The sequence below is a fragment of the Oncorhynchus keta genome, chromosome 29 (genome assembly GCF_023373465.1).
Source record: "Oncorhynchus keta strain PuntledgeMale-10-30-2019 chromosome 29, Oket_V2, whole genome shotgun sequence".
In the NCBI taxonomy this organism is placed as follows: Eukaryota; Metazoa; Chordata; class Actinopteri; order Salmoniformes; family Salmonidae; genus Oncorhynchus; species Oncorhynchus keta.
Window position 1 is genome coordinate 17,378,925 of NC_068449.1, and position 25,125 is coordinate 17,404,049.

Here is a 25,125-nt window from a genome sequence, read left to right on the forward strand (position 1 = left end):
TAGAAGGCCAGCATCCCGGAGTCGCTTCTTCACTGTTGACGTTGAGACTGGTGTTTTGCGTATACTTTTTAATGACGCTGCCAGTTGAGGACTTGAGGCGTCTGTTTCTCAAACTAGACACTCTAATGTACTTGTCCTCTTGCTCAGTTGTGCACCGGGGCCTCCCACTCCTCTTTCTATTCTGGTTAGAGCCAATTTGCGCTGTTCTGTGAATGGAGTGGTACACAGCGTTGTACGAGATCTTCAGTTTCTTGGACATTTCTCGCATGGAATAGCCTTCATTTCTCAGAACAAGAATAGACTGACAAGTTTCAGAAGCTCTTTGTTTCTGGCCATTTTAAGCCTGTAATCGAACCCACAAATGCTGATGCTCCAGATACTCAACTAGTCTAAAGAAGGCCAGTTATTAGCCTTTTAATTAGCCTTTTAAAATGATAAACTTGGATTAGCTAACACAATGTGCCATTGGTACACATGAGTGATGGTTTCTGATAATGGGCCTCTGTACGCCTATGAAGATATTCTATTTTAAAACATCTGCCTTTTCCAGCTACAATAGTCCTTTACAACATTAACAATGTCTACACTATATGTCTGATCAATTTGATGTTATTTTAATGGACAAAAAAATGGCCTTTCTTTCAAAAACAAGGACATTTCTAAGTGACCCCAAACTTTTGAACGGTAGTGTACGTATTCAGACTCTTTAATCAGTACTTTGTTGAAGCACCTTTGAAAACGATTACAGCCTCAAGTATTCTTGGGTATGCCACTACAAGCGTGGCACACCTGTATTTGGGGAGTTTCTCCCATTCTTCTCTGCAGATCCTCTCAAGCTTTGTCAGGTTGGATGGGGAGCCCCGGCGCAGCTATTATCAGGTCTCTAGAGATGTTTGATTGGGTTTAAGTCCGGGCTCTGACTGGGCCTCAAGGACATTCAGAGATTTGTCCCAAAGCCACTCCTCCTCTTGGCTGTGTCTTGTTGGAAGGCAAACCTTCACCCCAGTCTGAGGTCCTGGGCGCTCTAGAGCAGGTTTTTATCAAGAATCTATGTACATTGCTCTGTTCATCTTTCCCTTGATCCTGTCTCCCAGTCCATGCCGCTGAAAAACCTCCCCACAGAATGATTCTGCCACCACTACGCTTCACCGTAGGGATGGGGCTAGGTTTCCTACAGACGTGAAGCTTGGCATTCAGGCCAAAGAGTTGAATCTTGGTTTCATCAGACCAGAGAATCTTGTTTCTCATGGTCTGAGAGTCTTTAGGTGCCTTTTAGTAAACTCCAAGTGGGCTGTCATGTGCCTTTAACTGAGGAGTGGCTTCCGCCTGGCCACTCTTCCATAAAGAACTGATTGGCGGAGTGCTGCAGAGATGGTTGTCCTTCTGGAAGATTCTCCCATCGCCACCGAGGAACTCTGGAGCTCTGTCAGAGTGACCACCGGGTTCTTGGTCACCTCCCTTCTCCCCCGATTTCTCAGTTTGGCCGGGCGGCCAGCTCTAGGAAGAGTCTTGGTGGTTCCAAACTCCTTCCATTTAAGAATTACGGAGAACACTATGTTCTTGGAGACCTTCAATGCTGCAGACATTTTTTGGAACCCTTCCCCAGATCTGTGCCTCGACACAATCGTGTCTCGGAGCTCTATACACAATTCCTTCGACCTGATGGCTTGGTTTTTGCTCTGACGTGCACTGTCAACTGTGGGACCTTATATAGACAGGTGTGTGCCTTTCCAAATCATCTCCAATCAATTGAATTTACAACAGATGTTTCTACAACTTGATTTGAGTCCATCTCAAGGAAGATCAATGGAAACAGGATGCACCTGAGCTCAATTTCGAGTCTAATAGCAAAGGGTCTAAATACCTATGTAAATAAGGTATTAGAAAAATATATATATTATACATTTACAAACATTTCTAAAAAACTATTTTCGCTTTGCCATTACAGGGTATTGTGTGTAGATTGATGAGGAACATGTTTTATTGAATCCATTTTAGAATAAGGCTGTAACGTAGCAAAATGTGGAAAAGTCAAGTGGTCTGAATACTTTCCGAAGGCACTGTACCATTACTCATGGAGAACTAACAACATGTTTCATCTGTCAGTGATAAAACATCCCCTTCATCTGCAGTATTGTTCTGATGCCAACGGTGACCACCACCACTGTGCAATGCATGGCTTCAAACAGCTACTTTGCATTAGTAACAGGATTTTAAATAAGATACCATTCTTAGTCCACCTTGGTCTAACAGACTCTAAAGAAGTGGGGAAACAGTAGCTGGGCAGTTTAACTCAGACACCTGCATAACATTATTTAGCCTACACTACAGACAGAACACTGATGGACAACTTTTCAAGTTCAAACAACTTAAAAAGAGCCCGAAACAGCTCGGTCTATTCAACTCTGTTCTACCTCAGTCAGAACTGAACCACGTATGAAAGCCAGAGAAAAGAGAAAGTGTTGCTGGGGTAGAGAGCAGGGACTCGAGGAGCAAAGAGCGCCCCAGCCATCCCAAGCTCTCTCTATGAGGGAGACATTTGTGTCTCCTTGGTTTGGCTTCTTCCATGTTCCTTGTTTGAAACAGCCCATCTCCTACCTAAGCTGGTTAGGGGTTCCCTTATCTCTGTTACTCTCTCCACCCCATCCTCCTGCTTCACTTTCAGTGCTTTGGGGGAGCTGCGAGAGCTGCTGAGGGAAGGGGAAACAGGAGTTATTCACAGGCAACACAGGCACAGCAACACCAAGATCACACTAATTCGTACAGATTCAAAAAACAAAACAAAAATAAACATTGATTGACCATCCCCAAAAGTGGTTAACAATGCACTTCATCGTGGTACAGCTTATTTTGTTATCCGTTGTTAAAAGGTAAAGGAGCTGTTCATAGAGACTGAGAGAAATCTGCGAGAGGTATAGCAAAAGACATTGGAAAGATGGAGAAGACAACGAGCGATAAGATTATTTTAGCGATAAGATGTCTTTGTAAGATTGGTCTATGACTTGAAAGTCAAGGATTCTTTCTGTTTAAGTGTAACTACCCAGGAAATGATTGATTAGGATGCATACAGATGACTACTATGAAAGAGTTTGGTTCAAGGTTTCAGCCAGCAGTGAATTACTAGCACTTCAAAGTATGGGAGCCCTTAGGAAGAGGACATCCTTCTTAGATTGTAGCCAATACAAAAAAGAAAGCATATTTTGTGCTGTGACTACATTTCCAAAGTTGATGCTATGTTAATCTCCCTTTTCTCCTCTGTCTCCTGAATGTTCATTGCCTGTGTTTGTTTTTGGTAGAAGTTTGAGTAATGCTCTGCAATAGATGATGCCCCCCAGAGTGAAAAGCTACTCCTACTGTCTAACATGCCATGCAAAACCCAGGAGAGCCTGTCAACTGGTTGTCTCTCTATTCAGAGAGCAACACACATCCTGTGGTGTCTGGGCTCACATCACAGACACTAACTAACTTCACAGATGAGTTATCAAAGTATGGCTGGGCATGAGCTGGCAACACAATCTACCATCAAAGGTTATGAAGGTATATGAAATGTCCAATCAAAGAGAAGCAGCTTATCAGCATCAATCTGCATGTCAAGCTAAAAATCTGCTTACACTAGTGTTTCCACCCATTTCTAGTAATCAGCATTAGGCACTGTCTGTCATTCCAGTATGGAAAGAAAACAAGAGGACTTGAACAGATACCATAAAAGGTGAGATCTCATGAGAAATAAGGTTGTCATTTAGGCCTATTGAAGCACTCATAAGTTCACCCGTCCTGGTGTTTTATTCATGCTCTTACTAACTCAGACAGCAGAAGTAAATTACTATCTAGCATAAGAAAATACAATCGCTTCTATTTGAGAACAATGTTTGCGCCGTGGCGAACACAAGTTGGAGTTTAAGTACTGCCAACAACACCTGACAGTAGCACACTATTATAATTAGGCTTACAGATAGTGCTCTCAGTTGGAGGAAAATGCATGGATTCACAGGAAAAGTGTAACAAACTCTCCATTACCAACCAAACATTTAGCTTATCTACGTAGCTACTGGTAAGTAGCTACCACCTCAAACGGAATGATCAACATTGTGGCACAATCTTCAGTGGCATCTTCAACTGTATTTCATCAGGCCTAATTATAAGCATGTTATACCAGCGTTAGTGACAGCACAGTTTATGACGCATTTTGAAATTAGTGTTATCAAATACAAATGACACAGAATTGGCCAGTCTGACAAAAAGGCGCTGCATTAATTTTTTTAAATGAATGGCTGAAAGTGTTATATACATATCTTTTGGTTAGAGTGAATTGGACGACTGGTAAACTCCCAAACACACCGGCTGACATTTGTATTACTTCCAAAGATTGGGTTTTATCAGTTTATGCAAATTAACCAAAGAGTGCATTGCATGAACATGTCAGAATGACTAGGAGCTTAGTTAGTTTGGGTAAGACAAGGATTGATTGAAACCCAATCATTGTATAGCTGGGAAAGAGGCTCCCTGTCCGCAATCAACCCAACTCTGTCTCTTTTCATTCATTTCTACATACTTACTTTTATAGCTTTTATTGCAGACTTGGTAATATTGGTCATCTTGGCCTTGGAGATCGGAGGCTTGTACTCATTCAGAGAGTAGAGCTGAAACACAAAAAGCGATGGAAACAAACCGTTTAAACATCTAATATAATATACAGTCATTAAATCAGACAAGAAATAATTATAAGGGCTAAGGCTTCAGAGAAATGGCAAATATTTAACTTGAAATGCATTTGAAGAATTTGTACAGTAGGCTACATAGGCCAGGGAAGGAGTGTAGTCAAGTGTTTTAAGACACTTGGGGCTTCCTTTATTATGAACACAAAGATCAATCAAGAAATAGCCACCAGTCTACTATTTACTTGTTTTTTTCAGTAGCTGAAAAAGTAGTTTGTGTGTTGATACTATTGGGGATGATGCTGATCTTTTAATTTTCTGTATGTTGTCGATGGTATCTGATGTAATGGTTCATGTTATGTAATTCTACACAGGCACACCATGTCATGTGGCCACATCCCCAGTTGTAAGGCTTGTTGCAACATCAGTCCTAATTTTGCATGTCCGTTATCCAGATCATGAGTATCTAGCTATCTAGCTAGCAAGCTAGTAAGCTACACCACAATTCAACACCAGTTGAATTGTGCACTGTATGACTAGTTTAGACATGCATTATTGCTATAGAGTTCTCAACCAGATAGCTGTGTGTGAACTAGATGGTAATTGTACATGAAGTACAATTAGTGGGACTTCCTTTACCATTTAAAAATTATTGTTGTGGTAGAATTTTAAAAATGTTAAATGTACTATTTAAAGCAAAGCCGCATTAAAGTATTTATGGTTTTGGAAAATGTCATAGTAGTGGTAGTGTTGGTGACTGGGTATATTTGAAAAAGTAGGTGGATGAAAAGTTAGGATAGCCTGAACATGTGAAAGTTGGTTTGGTGTCCCTAGCTTGAACAGTTCAAGATTGACTGTTGGTGAGTTATTTTATGAATTGCCACCTCTGTATTTCAGTGGTTCTCATTCAAACTCATGTTAATTTATGCACACTTTAAGCTTATAGTTAAATTACATACAGCATCAAAAATATTTTGACAAGCAATCTGAGTAGAGTAAACATAATTATTCAGACCCTTAGCTATGCCACTTGAAATTGAGCCCAGGTGCATCCTGTTTCCATTGATCATCCTTGAGGTGTTTCTACAACTTGATTGGAGTCCACCTGTGGTAATTTCAATTGATTGGACATGATTTGGAAAGGAGTTGGAGTTCACCAAAAGACCTAAAAGACTCTGACCATGAGAAAAAAGATTCTCTAGTCTGATGATTCAACTCTTTGGCCTGAATGCCAAGCGTCACATCTGGAGGAAACCTGGCACCATCCGTACAGTGAAGCATGGTGGTGGCAGCATCATGCTGTGGGGTGGTTTTTCAGCGACTGGGAGACTAGTCAGGATCGAGGAGAATATGAATGGAGCAAAGTACAGAGGCCCTTGATGAAAATCTGCTCTGCAGCGCTCAGGACCTGACTGGGGCGAATATTCACCTTCCAACAAGACAACGACCCTAAGCACACAGCCAAGACAAAGCACGAGTGGCTTCAGGACAAGACTCTGTAAGACCTTGACTGGCCCAGCCATAGCCTGGACGTGAACCCGATCATACATCTCTGGGGAGACCTGAAAATAGCTGTGCAGCGACACTCCCCCATCCAACCTTGGGAGGATATTTAATTTTTTTATTGTAATTAACCTTTAACTAGGCAAGTCAGTTAAGAACAAATTCTTATTTACAATGATGGCCTACCAAAAGGCAAAAGACCTCCTGCGGGGACGGAGGCTGGGAATGAAAAGAAATATCCCCAAATACCAAGCATGTAGCGTCATACACAAGAAGACTCAAGGACTTAATCACTGCCAAAGGTGCTTCAACAAAGTACTGACGAAAGGGTCTGAATACTTATGTAAATGTATTTTTTAAATATATTTGTAAAAATGTATAAAAACCTGTTTTTGTTCTGTCATTGTGGGGTATTGTGTGTAGATGAATGAGGGGGAAACTATTTAATCCATTTTAGAGTAAGGCTGTAACACAACAAAATGTGGAAAAGGTCTGAATTGGTTATTGGTCCAACTGGGATTCTTGGGAGGTCCATACCCTATTGGATATGACATTTAAAATGGTTAGGGTTACGGTGGAGGTTAGGGATGTCCCATGGATCCCGGAAGGGACTAACTACACGTGTTTGCTTTGTCATCATGGAGCATTGTGTGTAGATTGGTAAATACAAACATTTCAGAATAAGGCTGTTAAGTAACAAAATGTGGAAAAGGTCGTGGGGTCTGAACACTTTCCTAATGTACTGTAGTTAGAGAAAATGTTGATGCTTTTTTTTGTCTAAATCGTTTGAAGTGATCAAAGCTGAGGAGTCAAAAGTTGCATTGCTTACAGTGAGTGTTGGAAGTGATTATGTAACAATGGGGAGCTTTAACATGTTGAAAAAAGGCCTATTAAAGTTAATATGGACAAAGACAGTGTTTAAAATGTATAAATATCAAAAAGTTGTATGCAAGCACACTATTCCAGACCAGTCTTCACATTTTAAAGTTTGAATTTTGTTTCCAGTTTAAATGGTTTAAAACGAGTCGCGTGCAGAAGAATAAGAATGAGGAAAATGTAAAGTTGGGACTTGAGAAACCAAAAGTCCCATCGAATTACTGCATTCCAGTCAGACGAATTGTGACTCGAACTCTTGGCTGCACGAATTGTGTGCGCAAACTGGCAAGGCGCTGGCGCACGCGCGATGTCCAGGCAAAATACATTTGGATTAAAAATATATTTGCTAACTTTCTACATATAGTGTAGGTACCTAGTCGTACAAAGTCAATTATTGGTTTACTGCATAATTTACTAGCTAACTTGCACACGGCCACCACGCTAAAACATAACATTAGCTACCTGGCTAACGTTAGCCATTTTACCCGGCCTTGCTAGGCACAGCTTGGCTAACATTGTTAGTTAGCTGTCACATTCAACTGTGAAGGTTTGCTGGCGAGCTAAGAAATGAACTAGTTAACTAAATAAGATTGGGCGGTGTACACGGGTTGTAAGCTAGTTATTTTTACGCTTTTTGAGTTTGCTTCGCTGAGTGAGTTTAGCTATTACGTCAGCTAACTAACATTAGCTAAACATTCTTAGCGCACTCTGCCAGATTACAATGTGGCTAACAGTACAGTAGTTGGTACAGTACCTACCTACAGTTAGCATAATTTAGCGTAGTTATTTCTGACCAAATGACGAGACAGCTTCGCTTACACGTACAAATACTAAATGGGTGGTAAATATTCATAGGCGAAGCAAACAGTGTCTACTGAAAGGATGAGGCCTTGTATCTTGTTGCCCTTCTCCCCATTTTCTACTTGACGCCAATCATACAATACGCTAACAGTCACTTCCATTGAAATGGGGGAGAAATCATACAAACCTCGTCGTTGAATGTTTTGACTGCCTCCATGGTGTTGTATTTTGTGTTCGCTGTCAAATGTTTATATTGTTCTCAACAACCGGCTTGATGCATACATGCTCTGGCTTGGTGAGATGGAGGAAATTGCCAATATGGCGCACAACCACAACGAAATCCAATACGAACAGTACACAGAAACCAGCGAACCCTAGTGTCACACATTGGCATTGCAGGTCCAGTAGACAAATTAAAGTAATTGGCGACGACTCGTGGCCAAAAAATACTATAACACCTCGATAGTTTATTCAAAAAAAGCACACTGTCAGAGGAATAAAATACAAAGACACAAATATATGTATAACGCAGAGCATTTAAACGCTTTAATACTCTTACAGGCAATTCATGACAATTTACCAATGAAAATATAGAATTGCACACACCTTACACTTATGTACAATTATTTTATTTAAAATATTTACCACAGCTAAATCATCTCAATTACAATTTGTGATGCATTGTTGCTGGCACAAAATGTTATGATTGCATAACAACATCTCCATGGATCTGAATGTAACATCTATCACATACAGCAATGTTGAATGAAAATGTATCTAAGCAAACCCACAAAAGTATCATGATCCTAATGTAAACAAGATAAGTCTAAGTCACAGTACTAGTAAAGGCAGTACTAGTGCATGTCTGTGGCACTGTTAGAAAATAAAACCTTGTCCTATGGGCTACTGACCATGTTGCAAAATAAACACTTGGAAATACATTTTCTGAGAGTTGGTTCACATGTACCCAATGTTCCATCACTCACTACTTAAAATACCACAAAAACAAGCAAACACAAATACTGTACACATTAAAACAGAATTGAAAAAAAACTGAAAATTGTTAGATCTCTAAACATAAAAAGATAAATTACAACATTAACAATATAAAACCATATAATTTAATCCAATCAACCAAATGTTTGCATCAACTCCATTTAAGAACTTTAAAAATATATATACACTATTCTTATCATGAGTCCACTTAGTGGCAAGACAACATGAGCTGCTTCCTATTGTATATAGTTTGATAAAAACGCAGCCTAAGTACAACGATTAGTGCTACTGGGTTATGGGTAGACAATGGCAGTGAGTCTTATAAAATGCTCTGAGTAAAAGTTGCCCTTGGGCACAGGTCCACAATCAGCTCATCCATCCCAAATCCTATTCATAAGCATTAGTGGGAGAAACTCAAAACTGACATTAGATCCGTGTTTAGGGGCAACTTCATCCTACTCCCTTATAAACTGGTCTCCACAAAGGAGACAGCGATGGCATTGGCTGTTGCTGCGGAGGGCTCTACCTGTGCTGCCACCTGGTGTACATGCTTGAGACAGATCTCCTGGAGCAAGGGTGTGTTGGCGTCTTTCCATTCCCTGAATCTGGGCGAGGTGAGGTCAGGGTCTGACAGCACCTGCTCGATGGTCAACAGGTCTGCCTCCTTGGCCTGAGTCAAAGGGGAAGAGAGAAAGAGAGAGAGTGTGAGTGAGAGAGAGAGAGTGAGAGAGAGTAACTATGCTCAAGAGTCTCAATACTTGCAATACTATTCAAAATGATGCATAAATAGCACATACAATTTCTGCAGAAAACAAGGACAACAATTTGATACTGCCACCTATGTGGTGATAATCTGATAAAAACAAAAGCATACAATAATTCTAGTCAAGTTGGCGGATATACCTTTAGCGTGCTGTTGAGGGTCCTGATGAGGTGCAGTTTCTCGTTAACGTCCTGGTTTTTGCATCTCTTTATAAAGGAGGCTCTGAAGTCCCTCTTGGTGGATGGTTTGCGGTCTCCTATGGGAGAGAGGCTGGCCTGCTTGAGGTGGATGTACAATCTCTCCATCTCATCAGACGAGGCTTCGTGGTTCACTGCAAGAATAAAATGGACCTTAACAACTTTACATTTTAGCAGAAAAATATTGGTATTTTACTACTTTTCAAAAATCCCTAAAGATAAAGTAGGATGAGGTTTGGGGTCAATTTCCTTACTCAAAAATGGTTCAACAGAATATTAAGTGATTTAAAGCTCATTGACAGTATTGAAATAGTTTTGACTATAACTGCTTCGGTTAATCTTTTTTTCCAACTGGTTAATTGACAGTCATTAGAAAATGCACTGTATTCGTATTCTTAGTGCAGGAGGCTGCTGAGGGGAGAACGGCTCATAATAATGGCCGGAACAGAGCAAATGGAATGGCATCAAACACCTGGAAACCATCTGTTTGATACCATTCCACTTATTTCCGCTCCAGTTATGACTACGAGCCCATTCTCCCCAATTAAGGTGCCACCAACCTTATGTGATTATCCAAAACTGCGAAAACAGGATGATAAACAGCAACTTTTCATGGCTGTTTATTTACCACCACAGACAAATGCTGGCACTAAGACCGCACTCAGTCAGCTGTATAAGGAAATAAGAAAATAGGAAACCACTCACCCAGAGGCGGCGCTCCTAGTGGCCGGGGACTTTAATGCAGAGAAACTTAAGTTAAATAAATTTCTATCAACATGTTAAATGTGCAACCAGAGGGAAAAATTATTCTAGATCAACTGTACTCCACACACAGAGACGCGTACAAAGCTCTCTCTCGCCCTTCATTTGGTAAATCAGACCACAACTCTATCCTCCTGATTCCTGCTTACAAGCTAAAATTAAAGCAGGAAGTACCAGTGACTCAGTCTATAAAAAATTGGTCAGATGAAGCAGATGCCAAACTACAGGCCTGTTTTGCTAGCACAGACTGGAACATGTTCCGGGTTACTTCCGATGGCATTGAGTACACCACATCAGTCACTGGCTTTATTAATAAGTGCATCGAAGACGTCGTCCCCACATTGACTGTACGTACATACCCCAACCAGAAGCCATGGATTACAGACAACATTCGGACTGAGCTAAAGGGTAGAGCTGCCGCTTTCAAGGTGCGGGACTCTAACCCGGAAGTTTACAAGAAATCCTGCTATGCCCTGCGACGAACCATCACAGGCAAAGCGTCAATACAGAACTAAGATTGAATCATACTACAACGGCTCAGGCGCTTGTCTTATGTGGCAGGGCTTGCAAACTATTACAGACTACAAAGGGAAGCATAGTGACACGAGCCTACCAGACAAGCTAAATCACTTCTGGGTGGGGTTATATCCTTCCTGTTTGGCCCTGTCCGGGGGTGTCCTCGGATGGGGCCACAGTGTCTCCTGACCCCTCCTGTCTCAGCCTCCAGTATTTATGCTGCAGTAGTTTATGTGTCGGGGGGCTAGGGTCAGTTTGTTATATCTGGAGTACTTCTCCTGTCCTATTCGGTGTCCTGTGTGAATCTAAGTGTGCGTTCTCTAATTCTCTCCTTCTCTCTTTCTTTCTCTCTCTCGGAGGACCTGAGCCCTAGGACCATGCCCCAGGACTACCTGACATGATGACTCCTTGCTGTCCCCAGTCCACCTGGCCATGCTACTGCTCCAGTTTCAACTGGCCTGGGCCCTAGGACCATGTCCCAGGACTACCTGACATGATGACTCCTTGCTGTCCCCAGTCCACCTGGCCATGCTGCTGCTCCAGTTTCAACTGTTCTGCCTTACTATTATTCAACCATGCTGGTCATTTATGAACATTTGAACATCTTGGCCACGTTCTGTTATAATCTCCACCCGGCACAGCCAGAAGAGGACTGGCCACCCCACATATGCTCTCTCTAATTCTCTCTTTCTTTCTCTCTCTCGGAGGACCTGAGCCCTAGGACCGTGCCCCAGTACTACCTGACATGATGGCTCCTTGCTGTCCCCAGTCCACCTGACTGTGCTGCTGCTCCAGTTTCAACTGTTCTGCCTTATTATTATTCGACCATGCTGGTCATTTATGAACATTTGAACATCTTGGTCATGTTCTGTTATAATCTCTACCCGGCACAGCCAGAAGAGGACTGGCCACCCCACATAGCCCGGTTCCTCTCTAGGTTTCTTCCTAGGTTTTGGCCTTTCTAGGGAGTTTTTCCTAGCCACCGTGCTTTTACACCTGCATTGTTTGCTGTTTGGGGTTTTAGGCTGGGTTTCTGTACAGCACTTTGAGATATCAGCTGATGTACGAAGGGCTATATAAATAAATTTGATTTGATTTGATTTGACTTCTATGCTCGCTTCGAGGCAAGCAACACTGACGCATGAATGAGAGCATCAGCTGTTCCGGACGACTGTGTGATCATGCTCTCCGTAGCCGACGTGAGTAAGACCTTTAAAACAGATCAACGTACACAAGGCTGTGGGGCCAGACGGATCATCAGGACGTGTGCTGACCAACTTACAGGTGTCTCCACTGACATTTTCAACATGTCCCTGATTGAGTCTGTAATACCAACATGTTTCAAGCAGACGACCATAGTCCCTGTGCCCAAGAACACAAAGGCAACCTGCCTAAATGACTACAGACCCAGATGATGCAATCTCTATTGTACTCCACACTGCCCTTTCCCACCTGGACAAAAGGAACACTTATGTGAGAATGCTATTCATTGACTACAGCTCAGCGTTCAACACCATAGTACCCTCAAAGCTCATCACTAAGCTAAGGATCCTGGGACTAAACACCTCCCTCTGCCACTGGATCCTGGTCTTCCTGACGGGCCGCCCCCAGGTGGTGAGGGTAGGTAGCAACTCATCTGCCACGCTGACCCGCAACACTGGAGCTCCACAGGGGTGCGTGTTCAGTCCCCTTCTGTACTCCCTGTTCACCCACTGCTGCATGGCCCGGCACGACTCCAACACCATCACTACGTTTGCAGACAACACAACAGTGGTAGGCCTGATCACAGACAACAACGAGACAGCCTATAGGGAGGAGGTCAGAGACCTGGCCGTGTGGTGCCAGAATAACAACCTATCCCGCAATGTAACCAAGACTAAGGAGATGATTGTGGACTACAGGAAAAGGAGGACAGAGCACGCCCCCATTCTCATCGACAGGCCTGTAGTGGAGCAGGTTGAGAGCTTCAAGTTCATCGGTGTCCACATCAACAACAAACTAGAATGGTCCAAACACACCAAGACAGTCATGAAGAGGGCACGACAAAGCCTATTCCCCCCCCCCCCCAGGAAACTAAAAAGATTTGGCATGGGTCCTGAGATCCTCAAAAAGTTCTACAGCTGCAACATCTGCCTGGTACGGCAATTGCTCGGCCTCTGACCGCAAGGCACTACAGAGGGTAGTGCGTACGGCCCAGTACATCACTGGGGCTAAGCTGCCTGTCATCCAGGACCTCTACACCAGGCGGTGTCAGAGGAAGGCCCTAAAAATTGTCAAAGACCCCAGCTACTGCATGGCAAGCTGGACCGGAGTGCCAACAGTTTTTAACCAAAAACCATAAGACTCCTGAATAGGTAATCAAATGGCTAACCGGACTATTTGCATTTTGTTCACCCCCCCCCCAAACCTTCTTTTTACCCTGCTGCTACTCTCTGTTTATCATATATGCATAGTCACTAACTATACATTCATGTGCATACTACCTCAATTGGACTGACCAACCAGTGCTCCCGCACATTGGCTAACCAGGCTATCTGTATTGTGTCCCACCACCCACCACCCAGCAACCCCTCTTTTACGCTACTGCTACTCTCTGTTCATCATATATGCATAGTCACTTCAACCATATCTACATGTACCCACTACCTTAATCAGCCTGACTAATTGGAGTCTGTATGTAGACTCGCTACTGTATATAGCCTGCCTTTTTACTGTTGTTTTATTTCTTTACTTACCTATTGTTCACCTAACACCCTTTTTGCACTATAGGTTAGAGCCTGTAAGTAAGCATTACACTGTAATATCTGTTGTATTCGGAGCACGTGACAAATAAACTCTGATTTGATTTTGATTGGAAGACTTGGATGTTTTGGTATTCAAATCTATTAAAGAAAAACTCCAAGGGTGCAGGATGTGCAGGCAGACATGCAGACTAACTCACATCTTCAGATATACACTGCTCAAAAAAATAAAGGGAACACTTAAACAACACAATGTAACTCCAAGTCAATCACACTTCTGTGAAATCAAACTGTCCACTTAGGAAGCAACACTGATTGACAATAAATGCATGAGACGGAGTCTACAACCCACACAAGTGGCTCAGGTAGTGCAGCTCATCCAGGATGGAACATCAATGCGAGCTGTGGCAAGAAGGTTTGCTGTGTCTGTCAGCGTAGTGTCCAGAGCAGGGAGGCGCTACCAGGAGACAGGCCAGTACATCAGGAGACGTGGAGGAGGCCGTAGGAGGGCAACAACCCAGCAACAGGACCGCTACCTCTGCCTTTGTGCAAGGAGGAGCAGGAGGAGCACTGCCAGAGCCCTGCAAAATGACCCCCAGCAGGCCACAAATGTGCATGTGTCTGCTCAAACGGTCAGAAACAGACTCCGTGAGGGTGGTATGAGGGCCAGGTGGGGGTTGTGCTTGCAGCCAAACACAGTGTAGGACGTTTGGCATTTGCCAGAGAACACCAAGATTGGCAAATTCGCCACGGGCAGGGCGCCCTGTGCTCTTCACAGATGAAAGCAGGTTCACACTGAGCACATGTGACAGAGTCTGGAGACGCTGTGGAGAACGTTCTGCTGCCTGCAACATCCTCCAGCATGACCGGTTTGGCGGTGGGTCAGTCATGGTGTGGGGTGGCATTTCTTTGGGGGGGCCGCACAGCCCTCCATGTGCTCACCAGAGGTTGCCTGACTGCCATTAGGTACCGAGATGAGATCCTCAGTCCCCTTGTGAGACCATATGCTGGTGCGGTTGGCCCTGGGTTCCTCCTAATGCAAGACAATGCTAGACCTCATGTGGCTGGAGTGTGTCAGCAGTTCCTGCAAGAGGAAGGCATTGATGCTTTGGACTGGCCCGCCCGTTCCCCAGACCTGAATCCAATTGAGCACATCTGGGACATCATGTCTCGCTCCATCCACCAACGCCACGTTGCACCACAGACTGTCCAGGAGTTGGCGGACGCTTTAGTCCAGGTCTGGGTGGAGATCCCTCAGGAGACCATCCGCCACCTCATCAGGAGCATGCCCAGGCGTTGTAGGGAGGTCATTCAGGCACGTGGAGGCCACACACACTACTGAGCCTCATTTTGACTTGTTTAAAGGACATTACATCAATGTTGGATCAGCCTGTAGTGTGGTTTTCCACTTTAATTTTGAGTGTGACTCCAAATCCAGGCCTCCATGGGTTGATACATTTGATTTCCATTGATAATTTTTGTGTGATTTTGTTGTCAGCACATTCAACTATGTAAAGAAAAAAGTATTTAATAAGAATATTTAATTCATTCAGATCTAGGATGTGTTATTTTAGTGTTCCCTTTATTTTTTTGAGCAGTGTATATACAAAAAGGTATGTGGACACCCCTTCAAATTAGTGGATTTGGCTATTTCAGCCACACCTGTTGCTGACAGGTGTACAGAATCGAGCGCACAGCCATGCAATCTCCATAGACAAACATCGGTAGTAGAATGGCCTTACTGAAGAGCCACCTTTCCAACAAGTCAGTTTTTAAAATGCCTGACCTGCTAGAGCTACCTCGGTCCACTGTAAGAGCTAATATTGTAAAGTGGAAATGTCTTGGAGCAACAACCTATTCAACCGCAAAGTGGTAGGCCACACAAGCTCACAGAGCGGGACCGCCGAGTACTGAAGCACATAAAAATCATCTGTCCTAGGTTGCAACACTCACTACCAAGTTCCAAACTGCCTCTGGAAGCAATGTCAGCAGAACAACTGTTTGTTGGGAGCTTCATGAAATGGATTTCCATGGCCGAGCAGCTGCACACAAACCTCAGATCACCATGGGCAATGCAAAGCGTCGACGGGAATGGTGTAAAGCTCGCCGCCATTGGACTCTGGAGAAGTGAAAACGCGTTCTCTGGAGTGACATATCACATTTCACCAGATGGCAGTCTGACGGACAAATCTGTTTGGCGGGTGCCAGGAGAACGCTACCTGCCCGAATGCATAGTGCCAACTGTGAAGTTTGGTGGAGGAATAATGGACTGGGGTTGGTTTTCATGGTTCGGGCTAGGCCCCTTATTTCCAGTGAAGGGAAATTTTTATGCTACAGCATACAATTACATTCTAGACACATCTGTGCTTCCAATTTTGTGGCAACAGTTTGGGGAAGGCCCTTTCCTGTTTCAGCATGACAATGTCCCCGTGCACAAAATGAGGTCCATACAGAAATGCTTTGTCGAGATCCATGTGGAAACACTTGACTGGTCTGCACGGAGCCCTGACCTCAACTCCATCAAACACCTTTGGGATGAATTGGACTGCCGACTGCGAGCCAGGCCTAATTACCCAACATCAGTGCCAGACCTCACTAATGCTCTTGTGGAATGGAAGCAAGTCCCCGCAGCAATGTTCCAACATCTAATGGAAATCCTTCCCAGAAGAGTGGAGGCTGTTTTGGCAGCAAAGAGGGGACCCACTCCATAGTAACGGCCATGGTTTTGGAATGAGATGTTCGACATGTAGGTGTCCACATACTTTTGGTCACGTAGTGTATTTTTACTGTCAGCTCTAATGTGCTCCCAAAGACCAAAGCTGTAACATTATACAACCAGAGGCAACATGAAGTGTGGTCTACTTGCACTTCTCTTATCCACAGGTCTGATAACATAAGAACAAAAGGCATCCAAAGGGCACAACTACTGCTCTCACTTTTCCTTAATATCATAGAAATTGTGAGATGGGTGGATTTTCCATTTCCTTCTCAATTAATTAACTAATATGCTCCCCTTATTTAAGTCAACAATTGTTTAGAAAAAAAACAGCTAAAGAAGCCTCCTCACCATCTTCTGTCCTTATTTCTAGCACAGCCAACTCCTCTGTCTGCTCCCTGGAGTTAAAGTCTTCCCTGGCTGTGCTCCCTGGGGGGTCCTGGAAGGACGAAGCCTCCTGGTGGTGCTGTAGGGGCCCCTCGTTCCTCTGATGCTGTGCGGGCCAATTTGTGTGTACCTGTACAGAGCACACCACCGTTTCCCCGGCAACAGGAGAGGCCTGCGAGACCAGGTCCAGCCAGGACTGACGATGCTTGGCCAGAGAGGACACGGAACTCTGTGATGTTATCGTGCTGACAGGTGAGGAAAAGGATCCATTGGTCTCGCTGGGAGGGGAGAAGGAGTATGGGGGAAGGAGGCTACCCTGGGAGACATGAACATTAAGGGTGTTTCAGCAGGGTTAATAGATGTCCTTGAGTGATTATTTTTTACTTTTACTGTTGAAAAGTGATAACCCAAGTATAAATACAGTAAAGTACACCCACTAAAAGGGTAAAAAAAAATGTTAAGGAAAATAATGTTTTTAAGACAACTGCAAACTTTAAGGAGTAGGGCATTCAAGGAGTTGGTCTGATGGAAATCTGTGATGTCATCGGCCTCCCCCCTTGTTCCCGGAGTAATAGACAACAAAAGAAAAGCCCCACTTGTGATGTCATGACATATCTGGACCACCTATTGAGATGTGCCTTTTGTTAAGTAAATCAGGTGTTAAATGAGGTGAAACGACTGGAGTGCTACTTTAACGCTCAACATTTTGCAGAAAGAAATGCAACACAGTGTAACTAAGGGCCCAAAGTTTTTCTTGGTCAGGTCACACAATTAGGAAAAACTCCTAGCCCTAATTACCAGGGCTTCCTCAACAACCCAGTGCCTACTGACCTGATGTCCACTGCCATGTGGACCACCCACATCCGCAGAGTCCTGGCTCATCTGCTCTGAGTATGGGGGAGGGGGAGCCTCTATTGTCTCAGCCTCCTCGTGATCACTCGCCTCGCTGTAGCACTCTGGACAGAGTCAAAATGCCATTAGACTACATACTCCCCAGTCTTCGGCTTGACAAACAATAATCAGCAGTGATACTGAGGCAATAGTAGTAAAGAACAGAGTGAGTCAGTTCTTGGAATTGACTGATAAATGATAAACCATTCTGACTGATCAACATGAAAACCTACCAGCAGTGTTGCCCTCTGCCAATTCATATTGGATTGAAGCGAGTCCAAGCTTATTCAACCATCTGCAAAAGACAAAGAGAAACGGTCACATTTCTCACACTGCTTCTATGATGACACTCTTAACTTGACTTACATGACTCTCTTCACGTGACTTACATGTTCATCTCCTCGTAGGTATCAGCTGCAAAGTGAAACATCATGACTTGTGGGTGACATGCTTTGATGGCACTGCAAGAGAGAGGTGAACATTTACTTTCTCACTGTGTTTAACCACTCACACTCTGCTCAGACTGAAAAAGTGTCAGTAAATGTTCAATGATTTCTTGGAATAGACTCATTGACATTTTTACACCAACAGTAGCATGATTTTATAAAATAAGAAAAATGTTAATTACAATTTTTTCTTGCACTCCAATGCTCTGTCAATCATGAAGTCAGTCAGGTTAATGTATCCCTCTGCTTTCTCTGCCTAAAAATAAGACCGGATAGACAGATTCTTAGCATTAAAGCAATAAAAAAATAAAAAACACCATGCACCATCACCTAATTCATAACACCTTAAATTCTTGATATTGATTACTGCATTGTTGGGTTTGGAGCTTACAATAAAGGCTTTTCACTGTACTTGTGCACGTGACATTAAAACTTGAAACACCCATCACCTTTCCTCAATTTCTAGTTCCCTCAAATTTGTTTTGACACATGGTAAACACAGGCTTTATTAATTCCTCCATCACGCCAATAAGTCATGCAGATCACATCAGCCTCTGTAGAAGAAACAGACACACTGACATTTCCAGCTTCAGGAAACACCATGTCAAACTCCAACAGTGACGAGAGGCAGCAGGCAGCTGTGGCAATGACAGGATGACTCTGCGTAGCGGGCTAAGTGGTGAGCGTTACTCACCAGCGGATTCGTGTACCAGTACAGAGAAGTCTTCTTCAGCACAAACCAGTACTTCTTCCATTTGAAGCCCAGGAAGCCCTTTCCTTCCTTCTTCCTGTAGAGCCAGCCCTGGTGGTCAGATTCCCCCAGCTCTTTAACCGAGACCCTCCGCCTGCTCATTGCCACATTACCTGAACATAGAAACACACACAGAGGAGATGGTTCCTGAATTCATGCACCGTGGTTGGATGCAACAATAAACCCTCCATTTCAATGTATTGCAATGCAGGCATTTTAATACGACACTTTGATTGGTCTCATAAATTATTTTTATGTACAGCAAATTCAGAATATCTTTTAACCACTTTCAGCCTACCTGTGTCACATGTAAGTTGTCAGACAGGAAGTAGTCAAAAAGGACTTCCAAAGGATTATATCACACACAATGAAGCACAGACTGCTCAGCATACAGTAACTGCCCATGAACAGAAGGCTAATAATACTGGGCTCTCTTGCTGAGCTTGGTCTTAAGGCATTTGCAACACAACCCTCCACACACACACTCTAATCATCATGTCACTTCACACACGCCCACATCAAGGGGCCAAATTACAATTGAGCTGCACAAACAGCAAGCAGCAGCATCAGGCCTGGATAACAATTTACCTCCTGGAGTCTTCCTCCTGGACTTCTGTCTCAGGGAAACCTTGGAGAACAGAAGGTTGTAAGAGATCAGATAGTCACTAGTTCAGGAGATAGGTGATTGAAGGTAGTGCTCAATCAGACAGCCCCTCACCCAACTACCTCAAATATAGTCTCTGGAACATCCTGTTTCACACCGACAGTGTCACGTGTGTCTCTCCCGCTCTCAGTCTCTCTCTAAAATAATTATTTGTTGTGCGTGCATTCTCTCTCTCAAACATACTGTTCTGTTTCTTTCATGTTTTCATTCTCGTTCTCTCTCTGATGTTGTAAATGTGGTATTTACAAGAAATAAATAACTTATTTTTTATATATACTGAATAAAAATATTAACTCAACATGCAACAATTTCAAAGATTTTACTGAGTCACAGTTCATAAGAGGAAATCAGTCAATTGAAATAAATTAATTAGCCCCTAATAATAATTAATTAGCCCCATAATCTATGGATTTCACATGACTGGGAATAAAAATAAAATATGGGCCTCTGGATCCTGTCACGGTATTTCTGTGCATTCAAATTGCCATCGATAAACTGCAATTGTGTTCGTAGCCCATAGATTATGCTTGTCCACCATGGGGCACTCTGTTCACAACGTTGACATCAGCAAACCGATCCCCCACATAGCGCCATACGTGGCCTGTGGTAGGGAGTCTGGTACTGCCAAATTCTCTAAAACCACGTTGGAGGCAGCTTACGGTAGAGAAATAAACAGCATGCCAATTGCACGCTCCCTCAAAACTTGAGACATCTGTGGCAATGTGTTGTTTGACAAAACTGCACATGTGTAATGATCATGAGGTTTAATCATCTTCTTGATATGCCACACCTGTCAGGTGGATGGATTATCTTGGCAAAGGAGAAATGTTCACTAACAGGGAAGTAAATTTGTGCACAATGAGAAAAATAAGCTTTTTGTGTGTATGGAAATTTTCTGCAATCTTTTAGTTCAGCTCTTGAAACATGGGATCAACACTTTACATGTTGCGTTGATATTTTGTTCAGTGTATAAAGTTTAATTATATTTAATGATGACATCATATGAGAAAGAATTATAGCTCATCTCCAGTACTTACAGGGTTGTAGTCATCAGCTGCCATGGAGGGAGCCAGAGATATAGGGAAGGCAGCCTGCAGAGAGAGACCTTTTTAGTTTATTCACAGACCTTAAAATACTAATGCACCGTCGTTGGACGCAACAAGAAACAAAACATTATTTACCCTCCATTTTAAATCAATAGACTGAGTACAATACTAAAAATGTCAGAACGTCAACTTGCTCTCTCTGGATTCAGAAAAAAAGGGGGAACTGCCTCACATCATGGATGAGTAGGTAGCCATTTAAAGCATGTACACTGTAAGTTGCATTTTGCCCCCATAGGTCAATTTTCACATGATTGTGTCAGCAGGTAGCCTAGCGGTTGCTGGTTCAAATCCCTGAGCAGACTAGGTGAAACATCTGTCAATGTGCCCTTGAGCAAGGCACTTAACCCTAATTGCTCCAGTAAGTCACTTTGGATAAAAGTGACAAACAAAAGTGTAGTCAGTCCTTTTCATTACAGAAAAACATATTCAAACCAAACATGGAAACCGACATTGTCACAGGCAGAATCACAGTTCTTTGCATTGACATTATTTACCAACTTCCTCATAGGATACTCCCTCAAGGGAACTGGGTCCCAAACAGAGAATAACTGAAGTTTTCGATGGTGGGACCCTAACAGACCCCATCGCCACACAAACCAAAAGGTACCTTGCCAGTGATAAAAGCATGTCAACTAAGGAAACAGTCATTCCAGATCCATAGTAAATACATCCAATTCAGTAAGATGTATGAATTGAAAACTATTTAAGTACTGGCAGCTCAAAAATCCCATTCCTATAATACCATACTACATTAATAATACAACATAAATTATATCAAGATGATACATTGTTTATAAATCAGTACCTGCTGCTTTCAAACCAGGTTAAGATATATAGACTTCAGAGTCCTGCTTCAGTTAAACTACCTGCATCGTAAGGCTGGTCCTCACCAAATGACACATACCACAGAAAGTAAACCTACCCAGCATACACTTCTCCCTCAGTCTTGCTCAACACACTTGCATTTCAGCCAGCAACATGTTTCCGGTTGGTGACCATGAGCCGAACTGAATGATACCTCACTGTTACCACAGCTGCAGCCTTATGCAAGGTCTATGAACTTCACTCTATGAATCCACTAACCACAGCCAAACAGATGACCTAACTGCACCAGTTATCAGATTACAGAAACTATGTAACAACCAGCTCTAGAGAGCAGCATAACCACATCAGAGAGGTCAAGAGGGGCAAAATGCTTCCACACTCAATCACTGCTGGTTAGTGCTATCTGGGGGATCCATGGGACTTCCCTACCCTAAAACCTAACCTAACTTTAACCATCTTCAATTTCAATAGGGTAGGGACCTCCCAAGAATCCCGAATAGGACCAATAACGGCCATGGTTGGAACTGAAAATACAATATCACAAAACTACGGTGTACGCCTAATTAGTAGGATTTGTTATGCCCAAGTGCCAAGCAAAATATTGACTCGACTAATCCCGGGTTCAGTGAACCTTTTTATGCCTAGCCATTTACTAAAATGTGTGTCTTTCTATGATGTATTGACTAGTTAAAATTGTTTAACCAAACCCCGTGTTTGTAAAGATCATATTGGCCTATAATAATGCAGTTTTAACAAACAGGGCAACGGAAAAACAATTCGTGTTAAACATTAAATTGAGTCAAGTACTCAAATATATCACCCCAAAACATACCTGCAACCTAGATTTGAAAATGCGTATTTTAACGATGATAACGTTTCTGTTGAAGGAGAGTTTGCAACGTCGAAACTCCGCTAAAACGTTGTCGAAAATTAGGGTCGTTTTAAAGTATCAGTGATTCAGAATTCTTCCACTTGAGTGTGTGTGCGCCACCACCCAGTAACCACTAGATGTCCCTCTAGCCAGCGCATAAAATGTGTAAAGACCGCCTACACTTGTGTATAATACGCCAAACCTGTTGACTTGCCTTTCATTGAATTGTCAAACTCTTGCTGTAGCCCATATATATCCACAGTCTGTGCAAACAATTACACTTGCCATAATAGTGCGGATATTGCAGTCTATCAAAGCCATCATTACTGAATGAATTTCATAAAATATACTATAACGGAGGTGCCTTAGGAAAAAGGAAATAAATGTGTCAGATCTTCAGAAGATTGCGGGAGCTGTAATTGTTAGACTTCCGTGCAGCCTTTGATATTATTGACCATAATCGGTCATTGGAAAAACGTGTGTTTTGGCTTTACATCCTCTGGTATATGTTGGGTTGAGCGCTATCTACCCAATATAAGAGGGTATTCTTTAATGGAAGCTTCTCTAAAGTAAATCATGTAAAGTGTGGTATTCCGTAAGGCAGCTCTCTCGGCCCTCTACTGTTCTCGATTTTTTGTACTAATGATCTACCTCTAGCACTAAGCAAAGCCTGTGTCTATGTATGCTGATGATTCAACATTATACACGTCAGCAACCACAGCTAGTGAAATCATTGCAACCCTAAACAAAGAGTTGCAGTCAGTTTTGGAATGGGTGGTAAGTAATAAACTAGCACTGAACATTTGTAAAACTAGAAGCATTGTATTTGGTACAAATCATTCCCCAAGTTCTAGGCCTCAGCTGAATTTGGTAATGACTGATGTGGCGGTGTAATTTTTATTGAAAAACATAATATACAAGGTTTCTAAACACTTCTACAATAATGTGGATGCCTCCATGATTGCGGATAACCATGAAGGAATCGTAGATAATGATGAGAAAGGTAGACGCAGAAATATCATACCTCCCATTATTGTAATGGTGAGAGGTTAGCATTTCTTGGGGTATGATATTTGTGTGTAACTTTCTCACTCATTATTTACGATTTATTCAGGATTATCCGTAATCATGGAGGCATCCACATTATTGTAGAAGTGTTTAGAAATATTTTCTATTCTTATTTACTATAAAAGTGACCCCAAAATGCAACAATACATTACTTACCAATCATTTCTATGGAGTACAGAGCCCCACCCCCCAACATATGGGTCTCTGTCCCAATTATTTTGGAGCTCACTGTATGTATGCATGTAACTGTCCGTCAGACCTTTTTTAGTAATATTGTTCTTATAAAGTGTGTAGTTCAGTCCTTGCCTATTGATATGTATTATGTCATGTTTTATGTGGACCTCAGGAAGAGTAGCCGCTGCTTCAGCAACAGATAATAAAACACTAGATCACAGGCAGAGAGTTCCCTCTTGGTCCACTTATGGTTTTCTGGGAGGAAATATGTGGGGAAATCAAAACTCTTCTCTCCCTGTGGGGAGAGCCATAACATAGCCATAACATTGTCTGCATGCGTGAGCAGATCTAGCGCTCTGACTGGGGCTGTAATGTTTGTGGATGGAAGCTGCTATCTGCTCGGAGGTTTGAAAGTGGTGGGTTCTCCCAGTGCTGGGAGACGAGTGGCAAACCAGACATATTCCTGGAGAGGACAACTATAATATAGAGGTTACCCTCCTCCTCGTGTCCCCCCTGACCTCAACTCTCATGGGGCTCATTTCATGCCCCATTGTGCCCAAAAAGTGACAGGCATAATATAGGGACATACAGGCAACACTTGTGTATAATACGTCATCCTGTTGACTTGACATTCATTGAATTGTCACACTCTTTGCTGTGGACCATATACAGAATACCCACAGTCTGCGCAAACAATTACACTTGCCATAATCATGCTGGTATTACATTCTACTAAAGCCATCACTATTGAATCAATTTCACAAAATATACCATTATGGATGTTCCCTCAGTCTCTCCCTCAGTCTCTAGCCCTCCCTCCCTCCCTCCCTCCGTCTCTCCCTCCCTCCCTCTCTCCCTCCCTCCCTCCGTCTCTCCCTCCCTCCGTCTCTCCCTCCGTCCGTCTCTCTCTCCCTCCGTCTCTCTCTCCCTCCCTCCCTCCGTCCGTCTCTCCCTCCCTCCCTCTCCCTCCCTCCGTCTCTCCCTCCCTCCGTCTCTCCCTCCCTCCGTCTCTCCCTCCCTCCCTCCCTCCCTCCCTCCGTCCCTCCCTCCCTCCGTCCCTCCCTCCCTCCCTCCCTCCCTCCGTCCCTCTCTCCCTCCTCCCCTCTCCCTCCGTCCCTCTCTCCCTGCGTCTCTCCCTCCCTCCGTCTCTCCCTCCCTCCCTCCCTCCGTCTCTCCCTCCCTCCCTCCCCTCCCTCCCTCCGTCCCTCCCTCCCTCCGTCCCTCCCTCCCTCCGTCCCTCTCTCCCTCCGTCCCTCCTCCCCGTCTCTCCCTCCCTCCGTCTCTCCCTCCCTCCCTCCCTCCGTCTCTCCCTCCCTCCCTCCGTCTCTCCCTCCCTCCCTCCGTCTCTCCGTCTCTCCCTCCCTCCCTCCCTCAGTCTCTCTCTCTCTCCCTCCGTCCCTCCGTCTCTCCGTCTCT

General features: G+C 43.5%; 2 protein-coding genes across 8 annotated transcripts in view; both read right to left on the reverse strand.

Moving 5' to 3' along the window:
• Positions 1-8,179, reverse strand: part of LOC118362358 (SR-related and CTD-associated factor 8-like) — a 51,009-nt gene extending 42,830 nt beyond the window's left edge. The window contains exons 1-3 of one of the 3 annotated variants that reach the window (XM_035742621.2): positions 8,023-8,090; positions 4,557-4,640; positions 2,599-2,690 (exon numbers count right to left, since the gene is read on the reverse strand). Coding sequence is in view for 1 of the 3 variants with exons in the window: in XM_035742620.2 (XP_035598513.1) it covers positions 4,557-4,640; positions 8,023-8,052 (114 nt within the window). In the remaining 2 variants the exon portion in view is untranslated. Of the gene's footprint in view, positions 1-2,598; positions 2,691-4,556; positions 4,641-8,022 lie in introns of all 3 variants that reach the window. The other 2 variants (XM_035742622.2, XM_035742620.2) reach the window with 2 other exon arrangements.
• Positions 8,180-8,353: 174 nt separating this feature from the next.
• The window catches only part of LOC118362359 (connector enhancer of kinase suppressor of ras 3-like), a 79,450-nt gene continuing 62,678 nt past the window's right edge, over positions 8,354-25,125 (reverse strand). For all 5 annotated transcript variants that reach the window (XM_035742625.1, XM_035742627.2, XM_035742624.2 and 2 more), the window contains 10 exons: positions 20,703-20,756; positions 19,590-19,629; positions 18,945-19,114; positions 18,433-18,506; positions 18,194-18,265; positions 18,038-18,099; positions 17,745-17,869; positions 16,878-17,229; positions 9,735-9,925; positions 8,354-9,501 (listed from right to left, as the gene is read on the reverse strand). In XM_035742625.1, coding sequence (XP_035598518.1) covers positions 9,295-9,501; positions 9,735-9,925; positions 16,878-17,229; positions 17,745-17,869; positions 18,038-18,099; positions 18,194-18,265; positions 18,433-18,506; positions 18,945-19,114; positions 19,590-19,629; positions 20,703-20,756 — 1,347 coding nt within the window. In that variant the 3' untranslated portion in view covers positions 8,354-9,294. The remainder of the gene's footprint in view (positions 9,502-9,734; positions 9,926-16,877; positions 17,230-17,744; positions 17,870-18,037; positions 18,100-18,193; positions 18,266-18,432; positions 18,507-18,944; positions 19,115-19,589; positions 19,630-20,702; positions 20,757-25,125) is intronic.